This window comes from Diplotaxodon limnothrissa, linkage group LG17 (assembly GCF_057381915.1).
Source record: "Diplotaxodon limnothrissa isolate DT_005_m linkage group LG17, D_limnothrissa_male_GT1.1, whole genome shotgun sequence".
Classification (NCBI taxonomy): Eukaryota; Metazoa; Chordata; class Actinopteri; order Cichliformes; family Cichlidae; genus Diplotaxodon; species Diplotaxodon limnothrissa.
The window spans coordinates 33,254,028-33,281,467 of NC_140612.1; the positions used below are offsets into that span (position 1 = coordinate 33,254,028).

Here is a 27,440-nt window from a genome sequence, read left to right on the forward strand (position 1 = left end):
CTTGCTGCACTGTGGTATACTTCTATTAACTGTGTGCATAGTCATACAAATGTTAACCCTTATATCAAGATACCAGGTGAAGCATGATAATCACAAAGTTAATCATAATGAGAGTCATGCTGTCACCTAACCTCCAACTAACTTCACTGCAGCTCCATCGCCCTCCCCTCTGTCTGAAACCAAACCTATGCCCTTGGTAGAGCTCTCCTCATTAAAGTCCCATCAGCAAGTCACATCATTACCTGTTTACTCCTTTCACTTCACTCTCTCCTCCCTCTATTCTGCTTTCTCTGTTAGCCAGCCAGCTGCCACACACTCCAGAGGATATCCCAATTAGAAACAACATACAGAGACAAGCGAATGTGCGCTGGTGGATATTCCAATTAAATACAACCCATCGGACAAACATGCTAACACAAAATGCACACAAAATTGCTGGTGGACATTCTAATTAGCCAAGCAAACAAGGCATGGACGCTGCAATGCCCGTCCAGTATGACAGGATGCTATGTCCGATAGAATTCACACATAGATATGGCCTCATGAATATGCACACAAATTACTTTTACAGTCAGGGATGTGCAAAATCCTGCCATGAAACATTCGGCCCCTTTAAATGGTCACAAGCACAAAACTTTGCATGTAGTCACAAACACAGAATTCGCATAACATGAGCAGCTTGCCTGTCATTCACACACAGTATCTTGATGGATTTGAGAAGCTGCAGTTATAAGAAATAGTCTCCTTATTTTGGTATAACTGTAGAGTAAGGTTATTCCTGGGGAAAAGGAGAAATACTGAACTTACAGATACACTTAAAATGTATTGCATCAACAATTACTCTCCGACTTCTTATGGAAAAAATGAGAGTGCATGAAACATCCAGCAAGAGTATGATTTCCCTGATGTGTGATTAGACGGGATCACTTTGATGTCAGCTCTCTGCCATGTGACAGAGGCTGGCACCCGTCTTGAAAGGAAAATGGGCTTAGATGTAGAGAAAAGGAGGAAATGAAAATATCCTGACTAACACTCCAAAATAGGAAGAGATTATTAGAGCTGACACGTTTTTGGTAGAGGTAGAGGAAGAGAAATCTGGAATATTCAGCGGACACAGGTCTTGGACTGTTTATAAAACACTTGATATAGCTACAGCGATGTTATCCTCTGGAATCTGGAGCCTCAATCTTAGCATGTTGACATGTATTTGAGTAGATACAAAACTCAATTTTTAAATGATAAGTTTATCACGTCACTATGGAGGAATTTTGTCCAACTTGAATGGCCCATTTAAGGTCATGTCAAAGCATCTCACTTGGATTTACATCCAGTTAAGTTTAAGTTAACGACTGTGTTGAGTCTGTTCCTTCCCATTCCATGCAAGGCCACCTGGGTTGGCTGGAAGACTGTTTACTTAGCCTGGCAGGGCGAAGGACACTGTCTCAGCTGAACTACGGACACGCACACACATACATATACTGACAAGCACTCACTGACGCATCACCCTCCCTACCCCGGATCCAACGCCACCTCCAACGCTTACCTCCCCTCTGATGTGGACATCGGGTCAGCTGGAGGCGCAGTCGAAGATTGCAGCGGTCCCAGATCAGATGTACACACTGGAACACTTTCCCATGTTGCGTGTGTTCAGTCCTCACTTGAATTAGTTATGGTCAGTGTTTATTATTCAACAACAAAGAGACTGAGAAAAAATGGCGTCCATGGGAGAGTTGGTGAAAACCACTGCTGACCAAAAAGACATGTTGATGATCTCTGAGATTTTGGGAAAATATTTTGTGGACTGATGGGACAAATTGAACTTTCGGTGGCAGTGGTGTGATGGTCTTGGGCCGCTTTGCTGCTTCACTTTCTGGTAGCTCAGCTCGCTACCAGAAACTCCTGAAGGAGAATGTCCACTCATCAGCTCAAAAAAGAAAGTTAAAAAAAAGCCTAGTCAAAGTCTGAACTTAAATCCAATTGAGATGCTTTTACATGACCTATAACAGGCTGTTCACAGCAGGCCAAGTCCTCCATAGAGATGTGACAAACTTTTTACCAGTTATCGCAAACTGCAGTTCTTTCTTAAAATGTGTTTGATGATTGGAAACACGCTAATGAGACAAATACACAGAAACATGAGAAATCAGGAAGCTGGTAAATACTTTGTCACAGCACTGTATATGCCTGTTTACTTCTATTGATCTAGAGTAATGTGCACATTTTCTTTATACAGATGTATAGAGTGTGTTTAGCACTGTGATGTAAAAAATGTGACTTGGACAAAAAAAAAAAAATCAATGACCTGTCATGAATCTCAATGAGTGTATAAAGTGTGTTATTGTTGAAAGCAGCATATTCGCACTATCAAGAAATGGAATCAATAGACCACTGCTGCTTTAGCTCGAGTAAAAAGCCCGCTTCAATATGTGTACGGTCTTATGAATCAGATTAGCTATATTGGTGTTTACGTGCGCATTCAAACCCACTGTTTCTAAGCTGATAAGATGAAAGGACACTGTTTAAGAGCCAGTCACGCTATCACTCATACCCTCACACACATCTCACGTGGCTTTTATTCTCATCGAACACCCATTAAGAATTAACTACAGGTAGGAAGAATAAGCTCGGCAGTATAACTCTCTATAAGCCCAGACCATGGCACGGTTCCAGTCCATCAGACAGACAGTAAATCCTCTTGTACTCACGAGGGATTGTCGGGAGATTTCTGACTCTAAGCCAATAGTATAGCTACAGTTGTAAAACACTTCTGTACTTCAGTGCCAAAAGATACGGTTTTGATTTTGAGAATTTTCAGGGAGGTAGTAAAAGGACACTTTGTGCCAAAGCAATACATCACACGTATGGCTCAAAATGCAATTTCAAAACTTGCTTTAAAATCTGCTTAGGAGTTTTGAACCACGTGAAGCAAAAGGGCACTGATCGCACAACCACCTTGCACCTGCCAGAGAAGTTTTGTATTTTAAAAAACTATTGCACTTAAATATAGATCTAACTTTACTCAAGCACAGCAAAATACAAATTTGCCCTGCTGTTCACAGTAGATGGAGATGTTCCAAGAGGAATTGATTTGAATTTTAAAGCGGTGATATAAAGGGAAAACAAACAGTTAAGCAAGCAGACACATATTACAGTTTGATCCTCAGAAATCTTGCAGTTGATTGGGGTTGAAGGACAGACACCAACAACACACTTTCCGTTTTCTCAGGATGTAATAAGTGTCATCCAAAATATAAACACACTCACCCGTTCTGCAGACTGGGACGTGCCAAAAAAGATGGGTATGAACGCCAGCCAGATGATACAGGTGGTGTACATGGTAAATCCAATAGGCTTGGCTTCGTTAAAGGTTTCGGGCACGCCTCGCGTCTTGATTGCGTAAACCGTGCACGTAACCATCAGCAGAATTGAGTAACCCAGGGAGCAGATGAGAGACAGGTCTGAGATGTCGCACTTGAGGACACCACGTGCCGCCGTGGGGTCCTGGGTCCGCTGCTCGCCGTAGTCCACTACAGTATGGGGAGGATCCACGGCGAACCACACAAAGACACCCAGAAGCTGAACTGAGATCAGGGAGAAGGTGATGACGAGCTGGGAGGCAGGAGAGATAAACCTGTAAAGAACAGGATGGTTAATTAAATTTTGATTTAGCAAGGATGAAAAACTGCAATTAATGCTAGAAAATATGCACTCATGGTTTACATTTCTCAGGTTGCACCAACTTCTTTTCATGAGCTGAGAGCTTGTTCCACCAGCTCCCAGTTTGCGTTCAGGAGACAGTCCCCCTCTCTTTTCTCTTTCATAAGTTACCTTGAACAATCCTTTAGTTTGCTGATATATAGGCTGTAGCGATGATAAACGGAGTACCTCTGCTTCACTCAACTCTTTTCACTATTTTCATATTGATATAGCACAATCGCATCTCATTAACTATTTGTTAGCTGGTATTTTATCCTGTTTCTTGGTCGTGGTCTTTCTATGCCGCTCTTGTCTGCCATCTCTTTCCTCAGAACCCCTTACTGGTTCAGCAGATGGCCACCCTTATCTAAGCCTGGTTTTGCCAGAGGTCTCTTCCTGACAAAAGGCAGCACTTCCTCCACCACCAAGTGGTTGCTCATGGGGGATCAGTCACTTGAGTTTACTCTTTGTACGAGTAGCACCGTATGCTCTTTACCTTTCAATATAAAGCTCCCTTAGATTACTGTTGTTTTGAATTCATGCTAAATTTTTCCAATAGAACTAAACTTAAACATTGCTTCAGTGTCACATGGTTAGTTAAATAGCAGTCTGGTAATGCATTGGCCAGTCTGGTGACTTAACCTCTGGAGGGTATTTGGCTGGTGTAGCCAACAAAGATTCAGGCCAAGATTTTCTGTTTTGGCAGCCAGAGATTGCTTATGAATATAGATAAATGCAGAAAGGGTACTTGTTACTGGACAATAACTATTGTTCAAACATAATTGAGTAACAGAATTTAGACTATTTATTGAATAGAATAGAATTTTCCTTGACTTCAGATTCTGGATATTCAAATACAGATATACATTACTCAGTTAGCTTAGTTAGCTAATGCCAGAATATCAATATCTGGCATGTAGGGCAGTAATATACCTTGTTCACTTTAATCTGTCTTGGGTCAGGAATGCATCTGCACACAGAGGTAGAAGCCTAACCCATAAATAGGCTCTCAATAACCATTGTGTGATCTGTAAATACATTTTATCTTTTCTCTTTGACCTACCAGGAACGGGTGACTCCAACAGGTATAAAATTTCAAGCAGGTTCAGTGAAACATCATAATGCAGTGGCTGACATGGTGATCCACTGAGATTCACCATAAGACTAGATCTATTCTATTTTCCACAGAATTTGATTTTTCATAAAGTCTTCAGCCAGTACGGTCCAAAAATAACTTAACAAACACTCAAAAATCCTGTCCCAATAAGATGAAAAGAAAACAGTTTTATTAGACTCTAAAAGGTTGAGACAAGTCTCCCACTTGACAGCGGCAATATATTAAATTTCTATAAATGCGACCATACACACTCCAGCAAATCCACGCTGAGAGCTAGAGCGAGATCAGGGAAAATATAATGATGGGTTTTGCAGCAAGAAAGAAAGGGAGAAACAAGGATGAGCAGTTGCAAGAAGACATAGAGCTGAAAAGAGAAAATGTGATGATCATCTAGGATGACAGAGATATCAAAACCGGGGTGCAAATCATGGCCCAAAACAAAAACTATATTTCCACTTGCATCAGAATGAAAGAAACAACCCACTCCTTCAAGCTCTCAAGTTCAAAGGACGCTCAGTGCTTGACTACCTTAGAGTCACTACCGTAACCTGAAAAGAGCCTCAAAATACTTTGTGTAAAAAGTCTGTAGCTGGATGGGAAAAAAAAGAAGAGGAAGGAAAAAAAGGGAAAAAATCTAACTGTCTGGATAGCAGGGCCATGAACCTGAGCACTATTAAATTCTGCATTAATAATTTAGCCACTTAGTGGATGCTCTCTCCCAGAGTCACTCACACTGAGTGCAAGCAGTACAATAGGAAATTGTTAGTTCATGACTCTCATAAATAATGTATGAAAAATAAATGATGAGTAATGACCGCAAGTATCTGAAAAAGTAGGGTGCAGGTAAAGTCACACACCTGAGTGCAAAAAAGCCACACTTATAGCAATATTAAGTGCCACTGAACCCATCAAAATCTGCACAGCCCAAACATGTACGCACAAAAGGGCCAAGAGCAGACGTAATGGCATTTTTACCTGGGTGCTGTTACAGACTTTTTCCCTTGTTCAAAGATGCGGTGTATCCTGTTGGTCTTGGTGAGCAGCGCAGCGTAGCTAAAACACATCCCCAAGCCTAAGAAAATCCTCCTCAGGGAGCACACGCCCACATCCGGCGTCGCGATCATCAGGAATGTGATGGCATAGCACAGGAAGATTCCAGTAAGCAGCACGTAGCTCATCTCTCGCCCCGAAGCTCGGACAATGGGCGTGTCATTGTACCGGACAAAAGTGACGATGACGAAAGAGGTGGCGATGATACCCAGCATGGCGATAAAGACGGGGACGATGGCCCAGGGTGAGTGCCACTCCAGTTTGATGATCGGAATGGGAGTGCAGCCAGTGCGGTTGGCATCAGGTCGCTTCTCGTATGGGCACAGCTCACAGGTGAACTCTGAGGCCTAACGGGGAGAGAGGTTTTAGAACATGCATTAGTTCATTTTCCTTAAGTAAACAGATTTTTCTAATGATAATTTGACTGTTAAACACCGATTCAACCATGAATTGGCTGATTGAAAAACCATCTGGCCATCTGGCTGTTGTGGTGTGCCTTGATTTCATTTTGTTGTCTTGTGTCTCTCTTCCTGCAGTCAGACCAATGCATTATTATCTATTGGACTGCCGGGGCCAATCTAATCTGAACCCACAGCAGAAGGAAAGGTGGTGTGCTGTATCTCACTGAGGCTGCAGAACAGAGCAGGGAGTACTGTCACCATCTCATAGATCAGAAGGAGTCTGTTCACAGAATGAGGACCTTATTGGAGCGGGAGCTGACTATTACATCATTGACATCATTTATATGGTTTAATTCGTTAATCAATTTATTTTTTTGCCAAAACATGTAGAAAAAAAACTCTTTTTGTGTAAATATATGTGTGCCTGATCTCCATAAGACACAATCTAATATAATTCTGAGGAAAAGACTTATTATCAGTTATGCTTTTGACAACTCCACAATTACTGCTTGTTTCTGCAAAATAACTATTGAGTGCTCGCCCTCATAAACATGAGCAGCTGCTGTTGTACAGTGGGGCAAAAAAGTATGTAGTCAGCCACCGATTGTGCAAGTTCCCCCACCTAAAATGATGACAGAGGTCAGTAATTTGCACCAGAGGTACACTTCAACTGTGAGAGACAGAATGTGAAAAAAAAGAATCCATGAATCCACATGGTAGGATTTGTAAAGAATTTATTCGTAAATCAGGGTGGAAAATAAGTATTTGGTCAATAACAAAAATACAACTCAATACTTTGTAACATAACCTTTGTTGGCAATAACAGAGGTCAAACGTTTACTATAGGTCTTTACCAGGTTTGCACACACAGTAGCTGGTATTTTGGCCCATTCCTCCATGCAGATCTTCTCGAGAGCAGTGATGTTTTGGGGCTGTCGCCGAGCAACACGGACTTTCAACTCCCGCCACAGATTTTCTATGGGGTTGAGGTCTGGAGACTGGCTAGGCCACTCCAGGACTTTCAAATGCTTATTACGGAGCCACTCCTTTGTTGCCCGGGCGGTGTGTTTTGGATCATTGTCATGTTGGAAGACCCAGCCTCGTTTCATCTTCAAAGTTCTCACTGATGGAAGGAGGTTTTGGCTCAAAATCTCACGATACATGGCCCCATTCATTCTGTCCTTAACACGGATCAGTCGTCCTGTCCCCTTGGCAGCAAAACAGCCCCATAGCATGATGTTTCCACCCCCATGCTTCACAGTAGGTATGGTGTTCTTGGGATGCAACTCAGTATTCTTCGTCCTCCAAACACGACGAGTTGAGTTTATACCAAAAAGTTCTACTTTGGTTTCATCTGACCACATGACATTCTCCCAATCCTCTGCTGTATCATCCATGTGCTCTCTGGCAAACTTCAGACGGGCCTGGACATGCACTGGCTTCAGCAGCGGAACACGTCTGGCACTGCGGGATTTGATTCCCTGCCGTTGTTACTGATGGTGACCTTTGTTACTTTGGTCCCAGCTCTCTGCAGGTCATTCACCAGGTCCCCCCGTGTGGTTCTGGGATCTTTGCTCACCGTTCTCATGATCATTTTGACCCCACGGGATGAGATCTTGCGTGGAGCCCCAGATCGAGGGAGATTAGCAGTGGTCTTGTATGTCTTCCATTTTCTGATGATTGCTCCCACAGTTGATTTTTTCACACCAAGCTGCTTGCCTATTGTAGATTCACTCTTCCCAGTCTGGTGCAGGTCTACAATACTTTTCCTGGTGTCCTTCGAAAGCTCTTTGGTCTTGGCCATGGCGGAGTTTGGAGTCTGACTGTTTGAGGCTGTGGACAGGTGTCTTTTATACAGATGATGAGTTCAAACAGGTGCCATTCATACAGGTAACGAGTGGGGGACAGAAAAGCGTCTTACAGAAGACGTTACAGGTCTGTGAGAGGCAGAGGTTTTCCATGTTTGAGGTGACCAAATACTTATTTTCCACCCTAATTTACGAATAAATTCTTTACAAATCCTACCATGTGAATTCATGGATTTTTTTTTTCACATTCTGTCTCTCACAGTTGAAGTGTACCTCTGGTGCAAATTACTGACCTCTGTCATCATTTTAAGTGGGGGAACTTGCACAATCGGTGGCTGACTACATACTTTTTTGCCCCACTGTAACTGATATTTTCTATTTTCTTTGCTAAGCACATTTTTTTACATATACGTGCGTGTTCAAGTATTTTTCCAACTAAACAGGAAGCCTGATAGACTTTGAAATGGTCCCCAATGATAATTTAATTTTCACATATATGGATATATGGTTATGGCTCAAGTACATCTAATTTTCCATGGTGTACTGAAGATCATTGTTCACTTGCATGGCCCAATTTCAGCCATGCTTTAGCTGCTGCATATTCTCATATTTGACTACAATATACTTTTTTCTGCTCTTGCTCTTGACGAAGATGGTCGCACTTTTCTCCTCTCCTCCTCTCCCTTAGCTTCCCTGCTTAGCCTCTTATGTCCTTGTCTAGTCTCATGTTTTTTCCTTTCCAAACGCCTTCGATGTTGTTCTCTCCTGGGAACACGGCGGGTCTGAGCCCGCGCTGGAATGGTAGCGCTGGGCAGGATGGCTGCTGTGTTTGCTTCGGATTACTCCTCACCCCCCACCCGACCCTGTGGCTTGTCACGTGTTTCATAATGTTGTGCTGTGGACATTTATGTGCTTTTTTGTGCAGAGGAGTTCTTTTTGTTTCCTGTTCTCATGCTGTCCTCCCAGGAGCCCAGCATGAGTAGAGGTCACTTTTTTTCCTCTTGTACTTTCCCATTGTAGTGTATATTTCAGTGTTTTTTTTCTGTAACGCTACCGATCTCCGACCTGTATCCCCATGTGATGTCTGTGTTGTGTGTGTAAGGTCGGGGGGGGGGGGGGGGGGGGGGGGGGGGTGTCCTATTTCACTGCAGGGCAACCTGCACGTGGCGAATAAAGCTTTGATTGATTGATTGATTGATTGAGTATACATTGTTTATGGTCGACTCAGTGTGTCCAGGCCCTTTGACTGAAAAACGAGCTCAAATCATCACCCCTCCATCACTGTGCTTGACAGTTGGTGTGAGGTGTTTGTTCTGATATGCTTGAGTTTTTCAGCAAACATGGTGTTGTGCATTATGGCCAAGCATTTCCATTTTCCTGTCTGCTATCTCAAGGACATTGTGTCTTGTGGTTTGTTTGAATGCAACTTTGCAAACTGAAGCTGTGCTGCCATGTTCTTTTTTTTTTTCAAGAAAGAGAAGAAGTGGCAGCATTTCCAGGCAAACTTCAGTTTCAGATTTTTTCTTATTCTACTTTCATGAATGTTTTTCACTTGTGAATAATCTTTGAATGGACTTTTTTTTGGAAATGGCCTTATAACCCTTCCCAGACTGATAACCAATAACAATTCTTCCTCAGAGATCACTGCTAATCACTCCTTGGCCTCGTGTTAACACATACCTGAATGCTTTAGACCAGCAAAGTGACAAAACCTTTGCTTTTATAGAAGTGCTGCTGCTGATCAGTTAATCAAATGCTTTTGATTAGCAGCACCTAGACATCCCTGACTCTCTTTATTCCTATAGAAAAAGGATGGCTATATTTAGGCAAAACTAGTTTTTTCATACATTGATTCATTTTAGCTCAGTATTTCTAAAATAAATGATGACACAGTGTAATATTTTACCTGCTGATATTTATCTACCTAATTTGAAGACCTGATAAGGACCAGATCATTTTATTATGTCCTGATATGTAAAGCGTTACAACTGAAAGAGGCTGTGCTTTCTTTTTTATCATTAATGCAGCTTCAAAATGTGTGATCAGGGCATTTCCCTCTCCTCAAATTAGATACTTTCTCTATATAGAAATTCAAAATGGACAATCTAAGTGCCTCACTTTTGTAATTGCCTAAAAAAAGAGCAGGAGTAAGCAGACAGCAGCTGTCAACAAGTCGATGTGTGCAGAAGCTAACACGTTTACAATGTCAAACAGTTTTTATTGCAAATAGGTCTTTCAGCTGATTCTTTTTAAAGCGTTCCAACAAATGCGGTTTCATTTGTAAAGTTGGGAGAGGGTGTATAAGGAATGTTAGACATTTGATTAAAATCCACATTTTTACCTCGTTTTTTGACAAGTCAATTTCACACAGATGAATTGGTTAGGCTAAGAAGTTCTGTGAGCCTCTCTAGGTTTGAAAACACAAATAATCAGTGCTGAAATCAGACTGACAGAGAAACTGCTAAATTGATAAAGGGTTGATGCATGATTTTTGTCAAACACAAATCAAGATCTAGCCAGATTTGTATGTGACCTGTGATGTCACAGTGTTTGTGATATTTTAATTTCTGGATCACGCTGACGGTTTTGGATAGCTGATATTTTTCTTCAGAAATCTACCTGAAAGTGGTATCCTTCACAGCGCTCACAGTGCCAACAGCACGGCACCCCTTTCACCACTTTCTTCCTTTCACCCGTACGGCACGGGAGGCTGCAAACGGAGGCAGGGAAAGTTGGGTCACCCATCCTCCAACGCATGGCCTCCACCTGAGAGAAGAGCAGTGTGTTGTTATTTGTGTGTCAAAACGGCAAAATGAAGCTTCTTATTTTCTCACAGGACATCTTGGAGCATAAGGATTGGCAGCCATCTGCAGAAGCTGACATAAACTGTATGTTAACAGTCCTTTAACACTCAGCTTTCTCTCTACCTTCAAAAAAAAGTGTGTCTTCAGGGCATCTCGCAGAGCAATTAGCACAAGCAGATCCTCTGATCATTTTCCTGAGTGCTGCCAGGCACAAAACTAACACCAGCTAGTCTGGAAGCCAGCAATCAGACCATAATCAGATTTGGCACAAATAGGCCATCTGCATTTCCTTCTGTGTGTGTCTGTGTGTGTGTTTATTTGTGAGTGTGCACACGCATATGTTTCACCATGTGTGCATTTTGTTTATTTGTGTTTGTGTCATGCTGGCATTATAGTGAATCCCTGAGCTCTCCGTACGTCCTCTGCGAGTGAGTTTGAATGTGTGTGTACTAATTTGTAGTTGTGTGCGCGAGCAGTTGTGAGGAAGTTTGTCATTACCGCGTTCCCTGAGGTTTAACCATCGCCGAGGGTGCTGCACAAAATTTAATATTACTGTTTTAAACACAAAAAGTACCAGTCCTAAAACAACTAGTTAGAAGGGAAAATTCATTAGACTTAGAGAGGGTGGATTTGAGTTAATTACTGACACACAAACAGAAACAAGTTCTCATGGAGTTTAATATGCAAGAATGGGATAGTTGCTGCCCACAGTGTTGTACATATATCACTAAGGAGAAACTTTGTTTACGGAGAAATTTTGCTCATTACTTATTCATATCCCCCATTTAATATCTGTATACTATCACCTTATTTTCTATCAAAAGGCATAAATTAAACAACACAGACCCATATTTTATTACAGTGCAGTGTCAGCCTTCATTTTATTTTGCCAGGAAAATAGGAAATTGGTGCAGTGATTTATTGAAACATATGAAAGCATACAGGGAAATATAAGGCAAAGAAACAGGGTTTGTATAATTTCAAAGATTTTGAAAGTCAATTTTTGGCATGGCCACCTTTATTCTTCAACACAGCCTGAACTCTCTTAGGCAGCTTTCTTGTCATTTCTTTAAGTATTCTTCAGGAATAGTTCTCCAGACTTCTCGAAGAACATTCAAAGCTCTTCTTTGGACGTTGTCTGCCTTTTGTTGCATTTTTGGTCAAGATGATCTCACACTACTCCAGTAATGATGAGGCCTAGGCTTTGGCAAGGTCAATCCATGACTGATGGTGTTCCATTGTGCATTTTTTCCCATGGATATACTTTAATTTTATTTGCAGTGTTTTGGGGATCATACTGAAAAATGAAACCTTTCCTGTGTTCATAACTCCATCAGTTTTGACAAGATCCCCAACATCACTGGCTAAAATGCCAAAACAAGACAGTGGCTGCAGCATGTTTTACAGATAGCTGTAGACAGCAGATGAACAGTCTGTCGTCTACAGCTATCTCTCCTGATCTCCTCTGATCTCCCAACGCTGATTCAACTCAGTGTTGCATAGCACGACAGTGCACTCAAGGTAGCCAATACTCAGTTTGCACAGGGTTTGAATGTGTGAATTCTTGAGACTCACATGCTGTACATTCTTATGTTCCACAGTGCTGTCTTGTATTTATAATGATGAACATTCAAACTTTTTTGTTCTTAATAAAAACTACCCCCTGCTACCCTGCATACTTTCAGGATTTTACCTAATTAAATATGTCTGTCTATTTAGAAATTGTTAAAGTGCCAAATCATGTGTGACTTCAGTTTCTGTGTTTTATACTTCTGTACTGCTGTACAAACACACACACTGACACACACAAACACACCGTCCATCAGCCAGAAAGCGTTTTGTGTCTATTAGTTTTCTCATCTGTCATCTGGCCTTTCTAATGAAGTCCTTGGTGGATTTATAACACCTAGCACTGCTGCGTGCTCAAAGATTTTTTTGTGCATGTGACAGTGAGACAGAGAGAGCGAGTGGGACAATGGGAATTCAGTTTGCTAATGCATTCAATTATCTGTTTTTCTGTGGATCTAAGTAGGCACTGTATATTCTCCAGGTTCTGTAGCATTGGTTATTATGTGTATTCTGTAGGTGTGTGACCTTTCACAGTTGCGAATGTTTGCAAGTCTCTCTCCTTCACAAAGATTAGTATTCTGAATAGAAGCAAAGATCTACACTTGCTTGAAAAAACTAACTTTTGCACCTGAATAAGAGCAATAACTCAAACGAATCCAGCCCGGTAACAAGGGATTTTGAAATCATGGCAGCTGCTCATAGTCATGTTGAATTTTCATTCTTCCAAGGTGTCTGATCTATAATGCCTCAGAAGCTTCAATGAGGCACTCAAATCAAAATATATGACATTTTTCATTAGGACACAGACGTGTCATGCTAAAATACTAATAATGAGATAGTTCAACATATGACAAGCTGGAAACACATCTGAAATATATACTATGGTAAATGGCATACAGTATGTTCTGTACTGAACAACTTTTTAGACCATAAAATGTTAATCATTGAAAACATATTTCATAATAAACTAGTATTTTTCACTCGAGCTTCACTTTTAAGTTGATTTTCCAAGTTTTTGCCTCACTTTTCCTAATTTTTTTCCATTGACTTCATTCAATTTATATGTGTGAAAAATATGAGCAGTTTTGTCAGCTTATAAACTGTAAAAACCAATTAGGTACACTGGTATACGTGTGTAAAAATCTCACCTTGAGGTGTAATTTATTGGTCCAGGAGCCGATGACTCTGTACTCAGTAGTCGATCTGTTGGTGATCTGGTACTGGAATATGTCGTATCTCCCTGGAGCATCTCCATTCTCATTGAAAACCACTGGTGTACCAGCACTTCCTAAAACAGAAACAGGTTTTGAAGACGGCGTCAATTTAGTAATTTCTTGTGATGCTCTTTCACTTTTCTTGATCAGGCGACTACTCCTGAAAGGCATAAAGGTTCAATGGAATGAAATGTGAAAAGTTCTATTTTCTAGCTTTACTAAAGACATTAAAAGTTCGGAAAGTCATCATTTCTTCTTATTTTAATGTGTATCAAAGAGATTCTACTTAGTGGCGGTATTACAATGCTGTGTGCGCAATTTTAAAGAAAGGAGTATAATGACAGTTTGATGTACTATGGATGAAATTTTACAGAATTTGTAGTACTGTGCAAAAATCTTGAGCCACTCATCTTTTTTTTGTGTTTGGTTTCAAAGAGCCAGACTTTCCTATAATGTTTTTAAAGTGGTTTTGAGCCAGTTTTCCTTTAGACATTGGCTGCTTTTTCACTCATTCCCCCCCCCCCTTCATTACCAGTGCTTGCACCTAAACATTTTCACCGGAATGTTTTTTGTTGTTGTTGTTGTTGTTGTTTTATTAAGCCATTACACACTGACCTTTGAAAGACCTAACACAAGAGGTGTACCGGCATTTGCAGAAAAATGTCAAAGACAACACAGTTTGACGGACACAAAAAGGTATTTTTAACCCAGCAATGTGATTCACAAAGAGCTACTAGTAGACATCATGGCATATCAGCATGGTGTGCAGTGTGTACGACCGTGTCTACAACCATCTGTCAAAACAAGGTGGAGGTTCTGTCATAGTTTGGGCTGCACCTCAGCAAGGGAGGATCTTGTCAAATCTTATAGAGAATAAAAAGGCGCAAACCTCAAAAGAAGAGCTTTGAATGAGAACCATTCATGAAATTTACTTCAAAAAATGACAAGAAAGCTTGCTTAAGAGGCTGAGGTGAAGAATAAATATCAATTTTCAAGCTTGTTCAAACTGCAAATATGCATTTCCATCTATGTTTGCACATTACAATAAATCGTTGCACCCATTTCCATTTTCCTATCACAATATAAGGAAATAAAGTCTTTCTTGAAGACTGTGCTACCATTATTGCATTCTTACTATTTTACAGCACCAGAATAAGTTATCAGTAAATCAGCTATATACACACTGCTTCTCTCTGTGCCAGCATTTTAGACACATTTTGTTTTTTCACCTGTATTTCATAAATGTTCTCATTGCCTACTTCTGTGAGCCTTATATTTCAGTCTAACTCTAACCAGGACTACGATATGGATACTAACCAATCAGAGGAAAAGTAAGGGATGATTTTCACAGAGCATCTCTCCATATTAGAATCCTCAGAGCAAATCCAGAGACAACAAGCAAACCCCACAAAGAAAGTGTCAGGCAAACCAGGAGACTCAGTAGAGGGGTGTTGTAGCAAGGCAACATCCTCCACCAGTTAGTTCTCCACCACCTTTGAGGTTTAACACAAACTTTTTTTTTCCTCTTTCGCTCTCTGTCTTACTTGCTATCTTGTTTATGTAGCAATGCAATCAAATCAAATTACTGAAACTAGCACAGCATAAAGGAAATCCAATTATAATCTATATGTGGAAAAAGCACTACATTATGGAAATTGCACCCCAGGTAAAATAACTCATTAATGCTGATGGAGGAAAGATAAGAAAGACAGAAAAAGTTATGCATTTAAAGCAAGAAAAGGTAAACAGCGTACGCCTGGAAACTGAGTAAGCGGAGAAAAGCATGTCAGAGAAAAAAGAAAACACCGAAACAGAAAATATCAACAAATATATTTAAAAAGAAGGAAAAGTTCTTGCGATAAAAAAGAAACCAAGCTGAACAGAGAGACGCAAGAAGGAGATCAAGTGTGATAAAAGAGTAGCGTGGGTAGAGAAATGACTTTACGATATGACAGAAAGAAAACCAATCACGATGACAGAGAGAAGAGAAGATGAAGGACAGAAGAGACAAACTCAAAGACAAAGAAGTAGAAGTGGCCCACTGTGAGCAGAACAATGAGAGATATGCACATAATGGGTAAAAGAAAGAGAGAGAACGTCGTAATAAGTAGGAATCTTACTGAGAGAGACTGAGGAAGATGAATGGAAAAGGATTGAGACAATAGATACAAGTTGTCATTGATGTCATAATTATTATAAGGTCATGTCTGCATGTGAGAAGTATACCCATTAGCCCTGCACAATGAAAAAGAACACTCACTGTTTCCTGCTGCTTTTAAAAGTGACAAGGGGGCCTTGAAAATCCTTCATATCTGACAAATTGAGAGTGATACCCATGTCAAGACTACAACACCCCAGCACTAATGCCAAAGGACACCTTGCGTGTATCTTTGAGATCCTGGCAGCTTTGACAGAATGGCAGGATTTGATATTCAAAGAATGAAAACAGGCATCACTGTCTTTACTACAAACAACAGACAAGGCCGGCGATTTTACTTAAACCTGGAGATGCTTTAATGGACGGCAGGAGGCGACAACACTTGTTCCCAGAGGATTTATTAACTCTAAACAATTCTCTGATTAATTTATGGTTTTATCTACTTGTTTAAGTCTCCTTTCACTACTAAATGGCATTAATCTTATAAAATGTTTCCACATTTGGAGTCTGACACACGATAAAGACGATCATATAATGGAGCGATAACACTTTATAACAATGACACACAATCATAGGATTGTTTTTCGTTTTTCCTGCAGTATATAAAAATTGCTGTATCTCAAAAATAAAACTATGAAGACACTCAAAATAAATTTACTGTTGTTGTGAACTATTTTTTGCAACTTTTCTGTATTTAAAGTTTTGAGGGATAAGCCTCTTAAATTTCTCCAAGTAGAAATATATATAAAAAAAACAAAAACGATTTTCAATTTTTTTGTAGTTTATTGCACTTTTTTGCAATTAATGTAGTTACTATGGACTTAATGTATACATATTATTAAAATATGGGCTATAACAGTTGTATTGATGTATAGCAACTTGAAATGCTCCCAAAAATGGCTCTACAGCATGTAAAAATATAAAGTAAGCTCTGGCGGACTTGGTTCTATGGTAGGTCTTAAAGGGTTAACAGTCAGAGAAAAACAGAAAAAGATACAAAGGAGAAACGATAGAGTAAAATTAATGATAGAGGAAGAACAAGGTAAAACATGAGGGATCCGGCATGCTGACAAGTACTCGATACTGTCTACTTCACAGTCAGCTGCAGAGAGATATCAGTCCACTTAAGAGCAAAGAACGGTAGGTGAGGCAGATGGAAGTGGTGCAGCAAAAGGACACAGAAAGTATACAAAATGTTTTTTACTTAAACTTAAGATAGATGCAAAGATGGCAGAAAAATTAAAGAATAGAAGAGCTGGTAAAAAAGCCTCAAGTCTTGCCTGGTACACTTAATAAGAACCAAGGAAGAATAGCAAGTCTTCATACCAGAGACTAAATTTATATGAAGGGAAGATGCAAAAGCTACACTGCAGCATGCATTAATAAAACATAGGTCTGTGTGTGTGTTCTTTGCCAACAGGCTCCCATCTGTGTGCTATGCATCGATAGCACTAATAGGGGAAAACGACACAGACAGACAGGGAAAGAAACACAAAAAGAGAATAAGAAATGACAGAAGAAAAATAATGATGAAACCTGAAGTTATGGAAGAAAAAAACTGTCATTTTCACATTTTCGCAGGGAAGGCGACTGTAAAAGAGCAGCTGGTTAAACAGTAGTTCTCATGGCTTTTTTCTACTCTTTTTCTGTCCTTTCCCAATTTTCTGTCACATAATCGGACATTTTTGCAGCCACTTGCTGTACAACTTTCCTCGTGGCCAATCATTTCATCCCATCTGGTCACTCTTTACCTCTAAATCTGTTTGATCCAACATCAACTATCTCCCCTCCCCCTTCCTCTGTGCATTTCCAAAGCACGCTATACCCATCCCTTCCCGTGGAGTCATCTCTCCTCTCAGCATCTCTGTTATCACCTCGCCTTGTCTGTGCAAAAGCAAAACAACCATGAGATAGTTTGTCTGAGGGAAACAGAGCTGATAATGGAACATGTTTGAAGAGGATCCAGATCTAAACGATTCTCCGTGTGAATAACAATGAAACACTTTGGCTAAAATAAAATACAGTAAGAATCTTTTCTACTGAAATGACATGTTTTTCATGACTTATGTCGAATGATGCACACATGCAGGGCACAAGAAAATATATACATATATTTTTGTACGGCAGTCTCCCGTAATTACAAAAAACTAATTTACTGAGCCAATATTTGTGTCATCATCTGCATTCACTGCAGCCTTTGAGAAAATGGAAGAGAGAAGAGTAAGAAAAGCGATAAAAACCGTGGGAGCCGGCCATATTAAGCTGATCAAAAGAGACAAAACAGCCTGAGCCGGGGATAGAAATGCAATTTGCAGGGAATAAAAGCGGGAGAGAGGAGAAATAAACAAAACAAGAAACAAGGAGTTACATTAACAAACTTGGCAGAAGAAAGAGGAAAACAGTCAAGGAGAGAGCTCAAGTGTTACTTATAGCTACACTGCTTACAGTTTCAACTCTCTGCTTGACTTTTTTACAGTCAAACAATTTTATAATATATAAAACCTTTTTTCAGTTTAACCCTGTACACTGCATTTCAAAAGGCAAAAATCTCACAAACATACACACGTATAGCATTGCAAAAGTCACTTAGCATTGCCCCATGCACTGTCCAAATATAAAAAGACATCTAACTTAATGGGATGAACCTTTATTTTGTCTACACATAACAGGCAACCTAGAAAATAACACATTTTACATTGTATCTTTAGGCATTTTGTTGCTAATAGCCTGTTGAAAAAACTGTTCCCATTTCTTTTCTTGTAACTATGAAATATATCAATGGTAACACAGTTTATAAGCATAGAACAGCGTTTTTCTACCAACAAGTTGCTCTCCAACCAGCTATTAGCCAAAACCCAACCATATCTCACCATGGTCCATAAAGTTATATTCTTCAGAAACGTTATGGTTCACGTCTTGGCTTCAGCCAGTGGTGTTGGGGATCAGTCAAAATGTCTGAAGAAGCCTAGAGAGCTCCCAAAGACTAGAAAAGTTGCCTAAAAGTGTTCAGACGATTACAGCAAAGTTCACCAATACCTGGGCTCCTCTGCCAGCTAAGAGGTTTTTATCATAATATTTAAGGACAGTTTTTTGGCCATGCCCAACCAAGGTATAAATATAAGAAATTTATATATGGAGGCTAGGACAGGCCATACCACTCTCAACACTGGCACAGGAATCATAGAGTCATGAGTTTTGCTAAATTAGGTTTAGAGACAAACAACTTTTTCTGCTCTTGCTCTTGACGAAGGCGGTCGCACTTTTCTCCTCTCCTCCTCTTCCTCTCCCTTAGCTTCCCTGCTTAGCCTCTTATGTCCTTGTCTAGTCTTGTATTTTTGTATTACTTTTCCCTGGAACATTCTCTCACAGTCTGTTCTCTAAAACCTAAAAGAGGAATTATGGATTGGATCAACTGGTCCCTAAATGCAATTGACACCCCTTTCTCAACGAGAAGTTTGGGCTTGGGTGAGCCTGAGTGCTGAACAGAGACGCGTTACTGTAATCTGATTGCTTTTTTCAGGTAACGAGTAAAGTAAGGGATTACTATTGCAAAAACGGTAATTAGATTACCGTTACTTTCCCGTAGGAACGCTGCGTTACTGCGTTACTAAAACCGTGATCTTTTTTGCGAGAATGTCTCATGACAGTGACGTAAGCGAGTGCGACGTTCGTGACAACAGCTGTGTGCAGATCAACAGTGCATCATATATTGAGTGCGGGAGAGAGTATGAGCGTGCAGCGTTTAAAGCGTGGAAGTACGGACCTTACTTTGAGTTTGATTCCATAAAAAGTGACAAAAACATTAGCGTCCATTGTGCATGGGAAGAAGACTTCTTTTTAAAGCGAAAAAAAAACCCTAAACTTCCAAGCAAGCACCGAGTGCGCTACGGCGTAATGGGAAACTCACAGAGAAACTCGCGGATTCTTCCACTGACCGCTGCGGCACACCTGCACCAGAGCACCCCTCCGCCTACCCTACTCCTGCTTTACAGGTGAAAATAGAGCAACAGGACCACTAGTCTTTGATGTTATTTATTTTCTGCTGTGTTTTACTTGCATCTATTTGAAAGAGTGAGTGTAAACACACACAAAAATATTTTATGTGCTGGAATGTGCAGAAAATAGGTTTAAATGTTAAACAAATTTCTTCCAGTCAGAAAATGTTGCATATAATTAAATTTTTCCTTGATGCATAAAGTTAAAACTAATAAAACAAGTTTTAAAAAGAGACTTTTCCATTTGATTACATTTTGTATGATGGATCATGCAGAAAAAGTAGAATTGGGCTGAAAGATCTATCGCTTTATCACCTATTCAGGTTGTAAATCGTGTTTTTAAAAAGTAACTAAGTAACTAAGTAATTAATTACTTCTGAAAATAAGTAACCAGTAAAGTAACGGGATTACTTTTTCAGGGGAGTAATCGGTAATTACTGATTACTTTTTTCAAGTAACTTGACCAACACTGGTGCTGAAGATATCTACCTATTCGGAACCATGTTAACAGGGTTCTGGCAGATCGGAGCTGGCTTGGCCCTGACTTATCAAAGAATTAAGAAAGCGGAACCGGCTGTTCAAACCCCCACAGAGCTGCCCGCTGGGATTGGAATGATGGGAGAGGCGTGAGTTTCTCAAAATGGGCTCATTGAGTGCAGCACGGATAAGATCTTGGAAAGGCTACGGCTGCTGTGAATACTCAGAATAAGATCTTTGACTGCAGACTGGATACATCTCGGAAGGGCTAGCTCGGAATAACATCTCTGGGCGCAAATTGGATGACATCTCGGGGAGGCACACTGCCGTGAGTTCTCAGAATCGGCTCCTTGAGCAAAAGAAATGACAACATCACAGAACGCAAGTATGGCGAAGCTCATGGCTCTCCAATGGGAGATTGAGAGACCAGTGTTGGACTGTAGAACTGCTTTGAAATTCATATGAGCTGTTCGCACTAAAGTAAAAACCACCATCACTTCATGCGGATACCCATTTGGCACCAGCTGCGGTCTCAAGGCTGGAGCTGAACAACAACACCCTGATAACGACTGTGTTTAGTCTGTTCCTTCCTATTCCATGCAAGGCCACCTGGGTTGGCTGGAAGACCGTTTACTTAGCCTAGCAGGGCGAAGGACACTGTCTCAGCTGAACTCTGGACACGCACAAACATACATATACACTGATATGCACACACTCATCCCCCCCTTCCGATGCTGACGGTGGATCAAGGAGACCAGCGCACGCAGGCCCGGATGTACTGTCTAATTCGGCTGTCTCTCACCCTTTACCCACCCCTGTGGCTTGTCATGTGTTTCTTTGGTGTATTAAGAGTTTTTTCATGTGCTATGTGCAGAGGTGTTTTTTTCTGTTCTCAAACTGATCTCCCTGTTGGAGCTCAGTCTGGGGGGAGTTATTTTTTTCTCCTTATCTTTCCTCATGTGGTGCATTTTCCATTGTTATACCTCTCTGACCTGTCTTCTCCATGTGATGTTTTGTGTAATGTATGTATGGTCGGAGGGTAAGATGGCGCCGCCATTGCGTGCAATAGGTCGGCAGCCTTATGAAATTTCCCCTTGTGGGACTAATAAAGGTATATCAATTCAATTCAATCAATAAATGTCATAAAAATATGCCCTTTTTATGATGTAAAGCACATATTACAAAGCTACATTTGCTAGCATTTATCAGCAGACAATGTAAGTGTTCTTCTTCACATGACTGCTAGAAGTATAATCTGTGCTGCTCACCCTTTATCACTGATTGCAATGGATGATAACCAACCTACTAAGCCTTCCAAGGTAGAGGAGAGCACCCACAGGCCAAATGGGTATGGGAGTAATAAAACTGATTAGATGGGTTTGCATCGTCCTGTCCAACAGACCTGCATAATAGTAGTAATAATTAACAAATTAATTAATTAACAAAAATTATTACTCTATTATCCTTGCCTCTTATTTTTCTGAATTAAATGTATTTCCAATAGTGGTTTGTTTTTGTGCCCATGTGAGTGTATATTTGCCTCTTTGCTGCACTGATTTGGGCTCTCTGTATGATTGCTTTTATACCTACTTAGTTTCTACCTATTCTTACTCACTCCTCTTATCTAAAATTATATTCGGCTAATGATCCTCTTTCAGAACTTAGCTCATTGCAAGAGAAAGGGGTAATGTATAATATTGAAAACAATAGCAAGAGGATAGAAAATGCTTTTATATGCACAGCCTATAGATACACAGTAGCTGAACAAGGTCTACTTTATACGATGGCTGTTTTGCCCATTTGTCTCTCACAGTTTACACTGACATTATTCAACGGCCAACTATACACTGCATATGGCTTCACCAAACAATAAATAAGCACTGTAAGAGAGCTCTTCTACAGCAGGCAAGGTGACACTACCTGTACAATAGGTACTTCCAGCTGCTTCTTCAATCGCAAGAGGTCACCACAGTAGGTAACTCCAGTAAAGTTGACAGATTTTTCCATGGGATGCCCTTCCTGAAACAAATCCCAATTGGGGATAAACTAGGGAGTTTACCCTTGCTAAGGGAATGTGTAAACCATTACACTATGGAGCTACCATGACACTACCTGTAAACACTTGGAAAATGTGCAAATAATCTTCTACTTACTACCTGCTGCTTGTAAGTGGACAGCAGGTAGTAAGTATGAGATTATGTTTGGACCTGAGGAGTCTATATAGAGTGAAGCACTAAGTACATCCCATGACTCAACAGCTTTGTTGGTGCGCTTGACTTTCCAAATTTAGACAGAGCTACTGTAGCTGTTGAGTTACGTTCTTTAGAGAAATAAGATAATTTAATAAGACTATAAGTCTTCAGCTCTCAGATTTTTCATCTGTTTTGTAAAAAAATCTAAACATTTAAAGGTGGTGGTGTGTTCACAGATTACATAATTTCATAAATGATTACCTATGTTACATTGTGCATAATTAATTGCATGAAGTTACATTTCTGTAGCCTTTTAACTAAAAGGATCTTTACACTCCTGCTATAAAGAGTATTTACTAACTCAAGATACCAGAACAATTTAACCAGGTGCAATTCAAGAGACCTCAATGGGAATAATAGTAATAGTAACAGTGGGTAATGCTGACTGGGAGTATTCTTAGCCCAGTGGGCGCAACCAGCCTCAAACTGATCCACTGATCCATACTGGAACCATTGCCCAGGATGCCAGAGGATGTAGGGGTCTGGAGAATGTGGATGACATGAAGGATGGAGGCCTTGGTGTTCCAATTTCCAGCTACTGAAACTGGCTTTTGGGACTTGCAAAGTCACCTCTGTGGTGAGGAAGGAGTCCTAGCTTGAGACTGAGAGTTGTGCTAAACTCATTATGGAGGACTTTAAGAATCTCAGGGTTTTGTTCATGGTTGAGAGGAGAATGGAATGGGGGATAGACAGATTGGTATGGCATCAGCAGTGATGTGGACACTCAACTGGTCTATTGTGGTGACCATGAAAGTGAAGCTACCAATTTACCGGTTGATCTATGTACTGTCGAAATGATTGTGATTGCAGAAAAAACAAAGCAACTAGAAGCAATGTTTTTGCCACTGAGAGGATTCTGAAAGGATCAGATTGTCATTCTAGCTATAAAGACGCATCTCACATCTAAGAGACGTCTCACTTAGTGAGAAGTCTTAAAAGTTTTATCAGCGTTTTGGAGTTGGAGAGAGCTATTTGGGGTAGGAACATAGAAATATTGCAGAGATGGAGTACAAATATGTTAAGAAATAAATAAAAAGATTTTATTGGTTTACAGGTGACCATTTCTTAATTGTGGCAATATGATTATTAAAACCTTTCAGAGAGTATTTTTAGGCTGAAACTGTGTCTAGCTGAGCTACAAATAATGGAAGCCCTCCGGTCCACACATACACTTTGCCAGACTCTTATATTTGAGTGACTGTTTTGACCAGGATAACTAGAGCCAAGGAATTAGGAAAATAAATTCTGTACTAAAACCCATAATTCTGAAGAATGCTTTTCCAACATTGGCGATAGAGGGAGGACAACACAATTCTAAACTTAGAACTTGGCCAACTTGACATCAATACATGTAAAAGCAAAGGGTGATAAACTTAAAAACAGTCAATACAAATCTGAGCTTGTCAGTGGAAAAAAACAAGCACTTTAAATTTGCTATGGACAGTTTCCTCCTGGGATTATATTGCAGCCGTTCACAGCTGCTGGTTATAGTGTTCTCACTCAATATTGTACTACATCCAAAAGATTTTGTCTCCATTAAAAATTTAGGAATAAACAGACCTAAAAGATGGGGAAAGGGTTTAAGAATACCTGAAAAACAGCTGTTGAGGTATTAAACTGACAATAAAGAATCAACATCAGGTAGATGCGGATAAAAAGGTTGTTGTTAAATATATCACTGATTTTATGGGGATTGAAAGGGCATTACCTTTTTCTTATTATTCTCCCCTTCCACTTACTTGAAGTTTGAATAATAAACCAGGACAGTTCCCTATGCATTCTTCCCTTCTTATGGTTGCCCTAACCAAAGAAAATTTGGCATATTTGCCATTATATGTTTAGCATGTTCCATGTTTCTCTCTTTTTGTTCTCTTGTCATTTCTAATGTCATATTCAGTTTAACTTTAAATTCATGCTTCTCTTTGTCTTTTACAGTTTCTTTTCTATCCAAGTCTACGAGCTGAACATAAATTTGATATATCACTGTCAGCTCATCTTGAAGGTCATTTTACGCAGCCCCTAAAGTAAAAAGAAAAAAAAAAAGTTTGTTTTTGGGGTATTTTTTTTACTTTTACTATGCCCTGGATTTCCATCCATTTTTCTTCCTTGCCCCATGGATAGACTGAAGATGACTCTTATTTCGCTGTTTTCTTCTACCCAAAGCTGTTATTGACCAAGCAAAGTTCATCTTTCTTTTATCTGTCTTATCCGCCCTAAAGCACTGCCCTTTTCTCATTGTCTTTTGCACTCTCTTTGCCTTTTCTGCTTTTCAGCAAGCTCTCCATCTTTTTTTACCCCATTCATCTCTCTGATTCACTTTCTCTTCAACCTCTACTCTTGTCTGTTTTCCATATCTTCTTTCTCCTATATCCCTTCAAGGTCATATAGCCCTAATAGACTTTCTACTGGGATAAGCTCTTCTGACTCCTTTGCTCCCTCTTTCTTATTCCAAGATCATTTGCGACTGTTCAAGTTCATCATGTATAGGGAAGCTAGTTCTCCAGAATAATACAAGTACTCTTTCTCTCATAACAGGTGGCCTTCATCCCCCAAGCCAGTTCCTTTTGTAATGTCATTAACCAAAACCTTCCCTTTTTTATCCTTCTCTCTTTCTCCTCAAGGCTGTTCAGCCAGGTATAGAGTTCTTCATATGAAAGTCAAGCCCCTCTAATTAGTGCAAGCCAGTTCAGTTGTGAAAGTCCATCTTGTCTCTCTGCATGGAATATAACCACACATAGTGAAGATCACAATGAGAGTTACCTTGCATGAAAAACACATCCACATATAAACTTGTGTAAAGGACAAAAATAGGCCCTTCTTTTCCCTACTAGAGGTGGGAATAATTGTAAATCTCACAGTTCAGTTCAATTTAATTCAGTTCTTGGTGTTGAGAATTAGTTTTTTATTGAAAACAATTCTTGATTTACAGGAGGAAACACTTGATTTTGGCTCTTTGTCATGCTATTGTCCGTACAAGTAACAGTTAAGCAAACTGGTTTGATGACGATCGGAAAAATTAAAGATTATCAAGAAATGTAATTTGAAAAATATTATATTGGACCGGTCTTTGACACAAAATAGATAGAATAAGAATATATATATACACATAACGATATATATATTGGTAGCGCAGTGTTTCATTTGTATGTATTCAGTAAGAATCACAATTCTTATCCCTTTTTCTCACCCACCCCATATTGTTTGTGAGCCATATCCAAATTGCATTTAGCCTTAAACCACTCAGTCTGAAAGAGAGCACATATGGTCATGAACAGAATAACATTTTATTCCCAAATCAAATTCTGTGTTTGAACATAAACGTGGGTGCTTTGAAATAAGTAAAGTTTCACTGAAAATCTGCCGATGAAATGTAAAATGTGAGCTGAAGGAAAGAGAAGCAATAATAATCATACTGATGGTTAAACATGGTATATTGCTCCCAGCTTAGCAAACAAACAAAGCAGTATGCTTGACACAGAGCGAGTCAGACTACATATATAATTGTGTACTTGTTTCAAAATAAACATTTGTTTTGATGAAACTTAATACAATTTCCTTACAATTTGTGGATAACAAATCCTAGGAACAAACAAAGACTTTATAAAGCCTATAGTGCCATGAGTTGATGACTTAATGGCTTTAGGGTGTACGAGTGGTAGGAGTGCAGAGTACAGAAGAGTAACAGAGAGTCAAACAGAAAGCTGGGGGAAAAGAAAGAAAAATAGAGTTGGTGAAAAGAGGACAATAACAGTGAAGCACAAACAAATGAAAGTATGCTAAAAAGGAAAGAATGAAACAGAAGAGCAAAGAAGGGACAAAAGAGAGTGTGATGGAGAAAGAAGCATTAGAAAGGACGTCATCTGAAATGCTTTTCTGGGGGAGTACTTACAAGTAACAAAGCCAGTAGAAGTAAAAGCAAGTAAATGTATGTATATCTGGATCTGTTAATACTTTGACCTGGTCTGAGTTAAGTTCTCAACATGAAGTGAAACAATCAAACAAACCAACTCATTTTGTTTTCCTGACGTTCCTAAATTTATTTCAGTTTAATATTTTATTTTTGTGCCTTGGATCAAAACTGTACAAGTTGCCTTAGTTTTCATTATGCATAAAATCTGTGATATACAGTACTGTGCAAAAGTTTTAGGCAGGTGTGGGTGGGAGGGGGGATGCTGTAAACAAAGAATGCTTTCAGAAATATAAATGATTGTTTTTTGGCCCCAAGTGTATTCTGCAGCAGGACAATGACCCCAAACATACAGCCAAAGTCACTAAGAACTATCTTCAGAAAAATACAAATTACTGGAAGTGATGGTATGGCCCCACACAGAGCCCTGTTCTCAAAATCATCGAGTGTGTCTGAGATTAAATGATGAGACAGAAGGATGTGAGGTAGCCTGCATCCACAGAAGATCTGTGGTTAGTTCTCCAAGATGTTTGGAATAATCTACCAGCCGAGTTCCTTCAAAAACTGTGTGCAAGTGTGCCTAGAAGAATTGATGCTGTTTTGAAGGCAAAGGGTGGTCAGACCAAATATTGATTTGATTTAGATTTCACTTTTGTTCATTCACTGCATTTTGTTAATTGATGATGAAAATAAATGATAAACACTTCCATTTTTTAAAGCATTCTTTGTTTACAGCATTTTCTGACCTGCCTAAAACTTTTGCACAGTACTGTATGTGTGCATTTACCTCTGTTTATCTGCATGAGCTTTTCTCTGCAATGCAAATAGTGCAAAATAGTAGCAAATGATTTTCCGGCAAGGTCAAGCAAACACTGTTTTTATATAATAGTATGTAATCAAACTCAGTAATACTTCTGGCTGCAGCCTTGTTAAAAAGGGTTCACGACAGTGCCACGCGTTTGATTTGTTACACCATGGCCTTCCTGACACAA

The 27,440-nt window shown here is 39.8% G+C and overlaps 1 protein-coding gene across 1 annotated transcript in view; it reads right to left on the minus strand.

Moving 5' to 3' along the window:
- grm8a (glutamate receptor, metabotropic 8a) overlaps positions 1-27,440 on the minus strand; it is a 295,041-nt gene that overhangs the window by 24,389 nt on the left and 243,212 nt on the right. The window contains exons 7-10 of the mRNA XM_085376663.1: positions 13,594-13,733; positions 10,692-10,838; positions 5,789-6,210; positions 3,265-3,631 (exon numbers count right to left, since the gene is read on the minus strand). Of these exons, the coding sequence (XP_085232789.1) occupies positions 3,265-3,631; positions 5,789-6,210; positions 10,692-10,838; positions 13,594-13,733 (1,076 nt within the window). The remainder of the gene's footprint in view (positions 1-3,264; positions 3,632-5,788; positions 6,211-10,691; positions 10,839-13,593; positions 13,734-27,440) is intronic.